Source organism: Salmo salar, chromosome ssa09 (genome assembly GCF_905237065.1).
Source record: "Salmo salar chromosome ssa09, Ssal_v3.1, whole genome shotgun sequence".
NCBI lineage: Eukaryota > Metazoa > Chordata > Actinopteri > Salmoniformes > Salmonidae > Salmo > Salmo salar.
The window spans coordinates 54,460,644-54,471,776 of NC_059450.1; the positions used below are offsets into that span (position 1 = coordinate 54,460,644).

Consider the following 11,133-nt stretch of genomic DNA (forward strand, 5'->3'; position numbering starts at 1 on the left):
TGAAAAGTAGAGTAGATCAAAAAAAAGAAGGGGGAAAAAAATGTATGAAATGAACTGAAATGAATGCATTCACTACTGTAAGTTGCTTTGGATAAGAGCATCTGCTAAATGACTAAAATGTAAATGTTACACTCCTTGTGAGTCCTTGTTTCTGAGAGTCCTCCTGATACTCAGTGTTGATTTGGTTTCTGACCGGGTGCTGTGGTTTCTCTCAGATCCAGCAGGCCAGTACTCTGGTGGAGGAGGAGAGCCTGGAGGAGGAGGAGGAGAGCCTGGAGGAGAAGTCTATCCCTGTCCATGCAGTGTTCTCAGTGGGTGATGTGGTGTGGACCAAGGTGTCAGGTTATCCCTGGTGGCCCTGCATGGTGTCCACTGATCCAGAACTCAACACACACCGCAAACACAAAGGTACACAGTACTACACAAATGTACACAAAGGTACACAGTACTACACAAACACAATGCAGCGTTGTACTACAGACACACACTGATCTTTCTGTTCCCAGGTTGTAATATGGTTTTGCTCCATTTTTTTCCTTAGCAATGAACAGCCGGACAGCTGGAATCATGTACCACGTCCAGTATTTTGGAGACACCCTGGGGAGAGGCTACATCTGTGAGAAGAACATGGTGTCGTTCAGAGGGGAGGAGCAATATATCGAGCTCTGCCATGGCAACAAGCAACCTGCTTCCCGGGTCGTCCACAGGAAGGTTTGATGTGCTTTATTAGGATCCCCCATTAGTCAACGCCAATGGGGACGGCTAGTCTTACTGGGGTCTCCGTTAGTCAACGCCAATGGGGACGGCTAGTCTTACTGGGGTCTCCGTTAGTCAACGCCAATGGGGACGGCTAGTCTTACTGGGGTCTGACACATGACGAAAAATACATTACAGACAAAAGACTTTACAATGTACATTTAAAAACATGAACATGTAGTGTGTGTGTGTATCTATCAGTTCCACATGTCAGTTCATACACACATACATGTCAGTTCATACACACATACATGTCACATGGGGCAGAGGCGTTGTGTGGTGGGGGTGTTTCTTCATTTGTCTTTTGAAACCAGGTGTGCCGCTCACCTGCGCTATATAAGATGGATGGCAGTTCCATGCACTTATTGCTCTGTATAATGCTGCACGTTTCCTTGAATTAGTTCTGGACCTGGGGACTGTGAAAAGACCCCTGGTGGCATGTCTGGTGGGGTCAGTGCTGTGTGTAAGTTGAATATGCAAACAATTTGGAATTTCCAACACATTGTTTCTTATAAAAACAAGAAGTGACGAGGTCAGTATTTCCTCAACTCTTAGCCAAGAGAGACTGGCATACACAGTATTAATATTAGCCTTCTGATTACAATGAAGAGTAAAATGTGCTTCTCTGTTCTGGGCCAGCTGCAACTTAACTAGGTCTTTCCTTGCAGCACTGGACCTCACGACTGGACAATAATCAAGATCAGTTAAAACTAGAGACTGCAGAACTTTGGAGTGTGGTGTCAAAAAAGCACAGTATCACTTTATTATGGACAGACCTCTCCCCATCTTTACTACCGTTGAATCTATAGGTTTTGACCATGAGTTTACAATCTAAGGTAACGCCAAGTAATTTAGTGAACTTGTTCAACAGCCACACCATTCATTACCAGATTCAGCTGAGGTCTAGAATTTAGGGAATGATTTGTACGAAATACAATGTCTTCGTTTTAGATGTTCAGGACCAGTTTATTACTGGCCACCCATTCCAAAACAGACTGCAACTCTTTGTTTAGAGTTCCATTGACTTCATTAGCTGTTGTTGCTGATGTGTATATGGTTGAATCATCAGCATACATGGACACACATGCTTTGTTTAGTGGCAGGTCATTGGTAAAAATAGAAAAGAGTAGAGGGCCTAGAGAGCTGCTCTGCGGTGCACCACACTGTACATGTTTGACATTAGAGAAGCTCCCATTAAAGAAAACCCTTTGAGTTCTATTAGATAAAGAGCTCTGAATCCACGATATGGCAGAGGTTGAAAAGCCATAACACACAAGTTCTCAACAACAGGTTATGGTCAATAATATCAAAGGCAGCACTGAAATCTAACAGTTCAGCTCCCACAATCTTCTTATTATCAATTTCTTTCAACCAATCATCAGTCATTTGTGTCAGTGCAGTACATATTGACTGACCTTCTCTATAAGCATGCTGAAAGTCTGTTGTTCATTTGTTTACAGAGAAATAGCATTGTATTTGGTCAAACACAATTTTTTCCCAACGGTTTGCTAAGAGTTGGAAGCAAGCTGATTGGTCTGGTGTTAGAACCAGTAAAGGCCGCTTTACCACTCTTGGGTAGCGGATTTCTTTGTCTTCCCTCCAGGCCTGAGGACAAAGACTTTCCTCTAGGCTCAGATTAAAGATATGACAGATAGGAGTGGCTATAGAGTCAGCTACCATCCTCAGTAGCTTTCCATCTAAGTTGTCAATGCCAGGAGGCTTGTCATTATTGATCGATAACAATGTTTGCACATCTCCCACACTAACTTTACAAAATTCAAACTTGAAATGCTTTTCTTTTATAATTTTTTTTTTTTTAATGCATGAGTACGATGGCTCACTGCTTGTTGTTGGCATTTCCTGCCTAAGTTTGCCCACTTTGCCAAATAAGTAATTAGGGTTGGGCGATATATATTTTTTTTTATGTTTTCTCTAAATAAGCTTTGTTGTACAATTTAAAGGTCAAATCCATGTAAACAGTCAGCAATAATATCATGAATTCAGAGCTTGTGAAATTATACCTGAGTCTATACCAATGGTTCCAACAGGCTGAATATACAGGGCGTTCGGGAAGTATTCAGACCCGTTCCCTTTTTCCACATTTTGATACATTACAGCCTTATTCTAAAATTGATTTTAAAAAAAATGACTCTTCAATCTACACACAATACCCCATAATGACAAAGCGAAAACAGGTTTTTTTAGGAAGTTTTGCAAATTCATATAAAAAAACATATTGTTTACATAAATATTCAGACCCTTTGCTATGAGACTCGAAATGGAGCTCAGGTGCATCCTTTTTCCATTGATCATCCTTGATGTTTCTACAACTTGTTTGGAGTCCACCTGTGGTAAATTAAATTGATTGGACATGATTTGGGAAGGCACACACCTGTCTATATAAGGTCCCACAGTTGACAGTGCATGTCCGAGCAAAAACCAAGCCGTGAAGGCCTCCCGAGTGGCACAGCGGTCTAAGGCACTGCATCGATTCTCGGTTTGAGTCCAGGCTCTGTTGCAGCTGGCCGTGACCGGGAGACCCATGGTGCGGCGCACAATTGGCCCAATGTCGTCGTTCGGGTTAGGGAAGGGTTTGGCCGGCAGGGATGTCCTTGTCCCATCGCGCACTAACAACTCCTGTGGCGGGCCGGGCGCAGTGCACGCTGATACGGTTGCCAGGTGTACGGTGTTTCCTCCGACACATTGGTGCGGCTGGCTTCCGGGTTAAGTGGGCAATGTGTCAAGAAGCAGTGCGGCTTGGTTGGGTTGTGTTTCGGAGGACGCACGGCTCTCGACCTTCGCCTCTCGTCCGTACGGGAGTTGAGGCAGCGATGAGACAAGACTGGAACTACCAATTGGATACCACGAAATTGGCGAGAAAAGGGGTAAACTTTTAAAAATAAATGAGGTCAAAGGAATTGTACGTAGAGCTCTGAGACAGGATTGTGTCGAGGGACAGCTCTGGGGAAGGGTAGAACATTTTTTCAGCATTGAAGGTCCCCAAGAACACAGTGGCCTCAAACATTCTTAAATGGAAGAAGTTTGGAACCACCAAGACTTCCTAGAGCTGGCTGCCCAGGCAAAACTGAGCAATTGGGGAGAAGGGTGACGTGGTACAGTGACGTAGTGGTCATGTGGTACAGTGACGTAGTGGTCATGTGGTACAGTGACGTAGTGGTCATGTGGTACAGCGACGTAGTGGTCATGTGGTACAGCGACGTAGTGGTCATGTGGTACAGCGACGTAGTGGTCATGTGGTACAGCGACGTAGTGGTCATGTGGTACGGTGACATAGTAATTATAATGTTGTGTGGTACGGTGACGTAGTGGTCGTGTGGTACGGTGACGTAATGGTTATAATGTCGTGTGGTACAGTAACATGACAAAGCAAAAACAGGTTTTTAAAAGTTTTTAAAAATATAAAAAACGAAACACTGAAATATTACATTTACTTAAGTATTCCGACCCTTTACTCAGTACTTTGTTCAAGCATCTTTGGCAGCGATTACAGCCTCGAGTCTTCTTGAGTAGAACGCTACAAGCTTGGTTCACAGGTATTTGGGGAGTTTCTCCCATTCTTCTCTGCAGATCCTCTCAAGCTCTGTCAGGTTGGATGGGGAGCATTGCTGCACAGCTATTTTCAGGTGGCCTAGTGGTTAGAGCATTGCGCCAGTAACCGAAAGGTTGCGAGATCGAATCCCCGAGCTGACAAGGTAATAATTTGTCGTTCTGCCCCTGAACAAAGCAGTTAACCCACTGTTCATAGGCTGTCATTGTAAATAAGAATTTGTTGTTAACTTCTTTGGGATGGGGGCAGTATTTTCACGGACGGATAAAAAACATACCCGATTTAATCTGGTTACGACTCCTGCCCAGAAACTAGAATATGCATATAATTAGTAGATATGGATAGAAAACACTCTAAAGTTTCTAAAACTGTTTGAATGGTGTCTGTGAGTATAACATAACTCATATGGCAGGCCAAAACCTGAGAAGATTCCATACAGGAAGTGCCCTGTCTGACAATTTGTTGTCCTTCTGTTGCATCTCTATCGTCATTACAGCATCTGTGCTGTAACGTGACACTTTCTAAGGCTTCCATTGGCTCTCTAAAGCCGCCAGAAAGTGGAATGGGGTGTCTGCTGTCTCTGGGCAAAGTACAGCAGCTCTGTTTGTGAGTGGTCAGCCTGGAGACAGTGAGACTGGAGATGCGCATTCACGAGACTTCTCCATTTTTTTTATTTTTCCCTTTGAATGAATACAACGTTGCCCGGTTGGAATATTATTGCTATTTTACGAGAAAAATTGCATAAAAATTGATTTTAAACAGCGTTTGACATGCTTGTAAGTACGGTAATGTAATATTTTAAAAAATTTGTCACGAAATGTACTCGCACACCCTTCGGATAGTGACCTGAACGCACGAACAAAACGGAGGTATTTGGATATAACTATGGATTATTTGGAACCAAAACAACCTTTGTTGTTGAAGTAGAAGTCCTGGGAGTGCATTCTGACGAAGAACAGCAAAGGTAATCCCATTTTTCTAATAGTAATTCTGAGTTTAGGTGACCCCGAAGTTGGCGGATGTCAAAATAGCTAGCCGTGATGGCCGAGCTATGTACTCAGAATATTGCAAAATGTGCTTTCGCCGAAAAGAGCGATTGCATAAAGGAGTTCTGTATCTATAATTCTTAAAATAATTGTTGTGTATTTTGTCAACGTTTATCATGAGTAATTTAGTAAATTCACCGGAAGTTTTCGATGGGTATGCTAGTTCTGAACATCACATGCTAATGTAAAAAGCTGTTTTTTGATATAAATATGAACTTGATTGAACAAAACATGCATGTATTGTATAACATAATGTCCTAGGAGTGTCATCTGATGAAGATCATCAAAGGTTAGTGCTGCATTTAGCTGTGGTTTGGGTTTATGTGACATATATGCTTGCTTGCAAAATGGCTGTGTGATTATTTGTCTATGTACTCTCCTAACATAATCTAATGTTTTGCTTTTGCTGTAAAGCCTTTTTGAAATCGGACAATGTGGTTAGATTAACCTCTCTAGGGTCGGCGGGACGAAATCGTCCCACCTACTCAACAGCCAGTTGAATCCCGTGGAGCGTTATTCAAATACCTTAGAAATGCTATTACTTCAATTTCTCAAACATATGACTATTTTACACCATTTTAAAGACAAGACTCTCGTTAATCTAACCACACTGTCCGATTTCAAAAAGGCTTTACAACGAAAGCAAAACATTAGATTATGTCAGCAGAGTACCCAGCCAGAAATAATCAGACACCCATTTTTCAAGCTAGCATATAATGTCACATAAACCCAAACCACAGCTAAATGCAGCACTAAACTTTGATGATCTTCATCAGATGACAACCCTAGGACATTATGTTATACAATACATGCATGTTTTGTTCAATCAAGTTCATATTTATATCAAAAAACAGCTTTTTACATTAGCATGTGACGTTCAGAACTAGCATACCCCCGCAAACTTCCGGTGAATTTACTAAATTACTCACGATAAACGTTCACAAAAAACATAACAATTATTTAAAGAATTATAGATACAGAACTCCTCTATGCACTCGCTATGTTCGATTTTAAAATAGCTTTTCGGTGAAAGCACATTTTGCAATATTCTAAGTAGATAGCCCGGCATCACAGGGCTAGCTATTTAGACACCCACCAAGTTTAGCCCTCACCAAAGTCAGATTTACTATAAGAAAAATGTTATTACCTTTGCTGTTCTTCGTCAGAATGCACTCCCAGGACTTCTACTTCAATAACAAATGTTGGTTTGGTTCAAAATAATCCATAGTTATGTTCAAATATCCTCTGTTTTGTTCGTGCGTTCAAGACACTATCCGAATTGTAAAGAAGGGTGACGCGCACGACGCATTTCGTGACAAAACATTTCTAAATATTCCATTACCGTACTTCGAAGCATGTCAACTGCTGTTTAAAATAAATTTTTATTCAATTTTTCTCGTAAAAAAGCGATAATATTCCGACCGGGAAAGCGTGTTTAGGTTCAAAGGGAGAGAAAATAAAAACATGGGGTCGACTCGTGCACGCGCCTCCGTCCCATTGTCCTCTGATAGAGCACTTACCAAAGGCGCTAATATTTTTCAGCCAGTGGCTGGAATTACATCATTCAGCTTTTTCCCGCCTTCTGAGAGCCTATGGGAGCCGTAGGAAGTGTCACGTTACAGCAAAGATCCTCAGTTTTCATTAAAGAGAGCCAAGAAGAACAAGAACTTGACAGACAGGTCACTTCCTGTAAGGAATCTTCTCAGGTTTTTGCCTGCCATATGAGTTCTGTTATACTCACAGACACCATTCAAACAGTTTTAGAAACTTTAGGTTGTTTTCTATCCAAAGCCAATAATTATATGCATATTCTAGTTTCTGGGCAGTAGTAATAACCAGATTAAATCGGGTACGTTTTTTATCCGGCCGTGCAAATACTGCCCCCTACCCCCAACAGGTTAACGAGAGTCTTATCTTTAAAATGGTGTAAAATAGTTGATTGTTTGAGAAAATTGAATTGTGGTATTTTAGTTGGTTTTGTATTTTGCGCCGTGTGATGCTGTTGGCCAGGGGTTCCGCAGGCGGAAAGGGGTTCCGCAGGTGGAACGTCTGTCCTCAACAGGTTAACTGACTTGCCCAGTTAAATAAAGGTTAAATAAAAAAAAACTCTCCAAAGATGTTTGATCGGGTTCAAGTCCGGTCTCTGGCTGGGCCAATTAAGGACATTCAGAGACTTGTCCCAAAGCCACTCCTGTATTGTCTTGGCTGTGTGCTTAGGGTTGCCCTCCTATTGGAAGGTGAACCTTCGCCCCAGTCTGAGGTCCTGAACGCTCTGGAGCAGGTTTTCATCGAGGATCTCTGTACTTTGCGCTGTTCGTCTTTGCCTCGATCCTGACTAGTCTCCCAGTCCCTGCCGGAAGGGATGGTGCCAGGTTTCTACCAGACGTGAAGCTTGGCATTCAGGCCAAAGAGTTGAATCTTGGTTTCATCAGAACAGAGACTCTTGTTTCTCGTGGTCTGAGAGTCCTTCAGGTGCCTTTTGGCCGTCTGTCATGTTCCTTTTACAGAGGAGTGCCCCTATGCTGCACTCCACCAATCAGGCCTTTATGGTAGAGGAAGTTGTCTTTCTGGAAGGTTCTTCCATCTCCACAGAGGAACTCAGGAGCTCTGTCAGAGTGACCATCGGGTTCTTGGTCACCTCCCTGACCAAGGCCCTTCTCCCCAATTGCTCAGTTTGGCCAGGCAGCCAGCTCTAGGAAGAGTCTTGGTGGTTTAAAAACGTCTTCCATTTAAGAATGATGGAGGCCACTGTGTTCTTGGGGACCTTCAATGCTGCAGAATTTTTTTGGTACCGTTCCCCAGATCTGTGCCTCGTCACAATCCTGTCTTGGAGCTCTACAGACAATTCCTTCGACCTCATGGCTTGGTTTTTGCTCAGATATGCACTGTCAACTGTGGGACCGTCAACTGTGACTTTCCAAATGTCCCATCAATTGAGTTTACCACAGGTGGACTCCAATCAAGTTGTAGAAACATCTCAAGGATGATCAATGGAAACAGGATGCACCTGAGCTCAATAATGAGTCACATATCAAAGGGTCTGAATACTTATGTAAATAAGGTATCTCCTGTTTTGATTTTTTATAAATTCGCTGACATTTCAAAAAATCTGTTTTTGCGGGAAAACATGTATTTAATCCATGTTGGAATAAGGCTGTAACAAGATGTGGGAAAAGTCAAGGGGTCTGAGTTCTTTCTGATGTCACTGTATTTGCTTGATAACAAAGTAGAACACTTGATTCTTACCATACAGGCGTTTAGAACATTAATTCAAATGATTTACATATTTTGTCCAGCCCTAACATTAACTGTCTTCCACTAGTAATTCTGAGCTCTACTGTCCTCTGTCCTCAGAGTACCACTCCGTCCGTTCCTCGTAAGGTCCGTGCCCAGTGGGTGGTGGGCATCACTCAGGCCAAGGAGGCTGCCTGCCTGACCCTGGAGGAACGCCTGGTCAAGTACACCTTTACCCACGATAGTGGCGGACCACACCTCAACCCCCGCGTGCTGGCTAAGCTTTACCCTGCAGAGGCCGGCCCTTATTCTGTTCCAGACCTGGAACAGGGACCATCCAGGCTGAGCCCCCAGGCAGACAGCAGCACTTCCCTGGGGAAGAAGAGAGGAGGCCCCAGAAAAACAGATGGGAAACGGAAGCAGACTACTTTTACACAGAAAAAGAAAGCTAACATTGTGGTCTTCCCTAAAGGACCAACACAGATGTCGTTTCAGGTCTGGAATAACTAGCATATACTGCTTCTTACCTCAATGTTCATGGTCTGTGTAGTACGTTATTTACAGACCAATGTATTGATAGGTTTAAAATTGGGTTTCAAGCGTTAAAACAGTCACTTTCTAGGGTGTTTCTGCTGATCTTTGTGTTGTCCTAAGTTTGAAATAACATGTTTGTAGGATGGCCTCTCCACCACCTCAGAGACTGAACTACTTGAATCTCAGAACCAGAAAAGGTCCAAACTGAAAACTGAGAGGAAGAGATCCAAAGTGGTTATTGTGACAACAGACGTTCCAGAAACCCCGTCACCTGCACCTACAGCTATAGGTAAGTTAGGGTCATATCAACATATCGTCTGTTTCTCTGTGTGGTCAGTTTATAGGTATTATTTAGCTTACTTACGCATTAGCTGACAGCTAGTTTTGTCTTCTTCCTCTAGCTAAGAAAGTTTCCAATATTAAGACACTTCTCATTTTTTGTCGTTCAGGTTTTGTCATTTTGTTTACATCTGTTTGGTGTGTAGTAAATATTTCAGATATTTTTTTCCTGTGAAGCACATTGCGTTGCATTCCATGTCTGAAATGTGCTGTTTTTATATAAACATTTATTTGATTAAAGAACAGCTGAAGGAAGATCCCAAAGGTGAGCTGTTGTTGATATCAACTCGGTCCATTATTTCCATAGGGCCTCTTGTTAGGTTCTCAACAAACGGAGTAAAAACTCAAACGGATGACTAGGAAAAGCTCAAACCAAGTTTATTCATCCACTGGGTCAAACAGCACATATATATACATATACACACAAACAAGCACATATATTTATACCCTCTTACTAGGAGGAGTCAACTCCTTGCACATCTAGACAGGCAATACATCTCTGTTGCTAGTCAGGAACTTAATTGGTTCCTCTCACTGGTGTAGTCATGGCCCTGCCTCCTGCTAGAACCTTTGGGCGTGGAAGTATATGTGTGTGTCATAGGACTGTTCCTTCAAACTTCATCTGACCTGACCTCGGGACGAATTCGTCACTCCTCCCTAATCCACGGCTGTCCTACCTTATCAGTGACTGAAACCAGACTGTTGCCTTTGCCTCTCTCAGCAGCCATGAGATTTAACAATAACATGTTTTGACAGAATGTACAATTTCCCAACATTTTTTTTTTTTTACCTCTTTCTCCCCAATTTCATGGTATCCAATTGGTACTTAGTCTTGTCCCATCACTGCAACTCCCGTACAAACTCGGGAGACGCGAAGGTCAAAAGCCGTGCGTCATCCGAAACACAACCCAACCAAGCCGCACTGCTTCTTGACATAATGCCCGCTTAACCCGGAAGCTAGCCGCACCAATATGTCGGAGGAAGCACCTGGCGACCGTGTCAGCGTGCATTGCGCCCGGCCCTCCACAGGAGTTACTAGTGCGCGATGGGACATGGACATCCCTGCCGGCCAAACCCTCCCTTAACCCGGACGACACTGGGCCAATTGTGCGCCACCTCATGGGTCTCCCAGGAGCGGCCAGCTGCGACAGAGCCTGGACTCGAACCAGGATCTCTCGTGGCACAGCTAGCACTGCAATGCAGTGCCTTAGATCACTACGCCACTCGGGAGGCCCAGAATGTAAACTTTCTGCCTTTCCCCTTGTCTCACTCAGTAACTTTCCATTCACCTACTTTTTATCCACTCTCCATTGACCCCAACATATCGTTATACATGTAATCAATAAGTTCTGGTATATTTCAAGCTAGAATTCAACACTACTGATCAGGGCCCGGTTTCCTGATAGCGATGGAACTTAAGCTTACAAGTGATTTAACGATATAACGACCGAAGATGTCACATGCGTTTCTCAAAACAGAACATAGAAGGTTGGCTAAGTGCATCATTGAGGCATGTCGATACTGATGGGATGGAAAGGCAGCGCTGCTCTCAGGTCAGCTTTCTCCATTCAACTACAAAATCTTAATATTCAAATTATTCCACAATGGTGTCGAGTGTCGACAGAAAATCAGTCATTGCCATTTTGTTTGTCTCCG

At 43.1% G+C, this 11,133-nt stretch overlaps 1 protein-coding gene across 2 annotated transcripts in view; it reads left to right on the top strand.

Annotated features, from left to right (window-relative positions):
• nsd2 (nuclear receptor binding SET domain protein 2) overlaps positions 1-11,133 on the top strand; it is a 65,430-nt gene that overhangs the window by 4,745 nt on the left and 49,552 nt on the right. For both annotated transcript variants that reach the window (XM_045723823.1, XM_045723822.1), the window contains exons 3-6: positions 216-408; positions 542-711; positions 8,725-9,099; positions 9,280-9,427. In XM_045723823.1, coding sequence (XP_045579779.1) covers positions 216-408; positions 542-711; positions 8,725-9,099; positions 9,280-9,427 — 886 coding nt within the window. The remainder of the gene's footprint in view (positions 1-215; positions 409-541; positions 712-8,724; positions 9,100-9,279; positions 9,428-11,133) is intronic.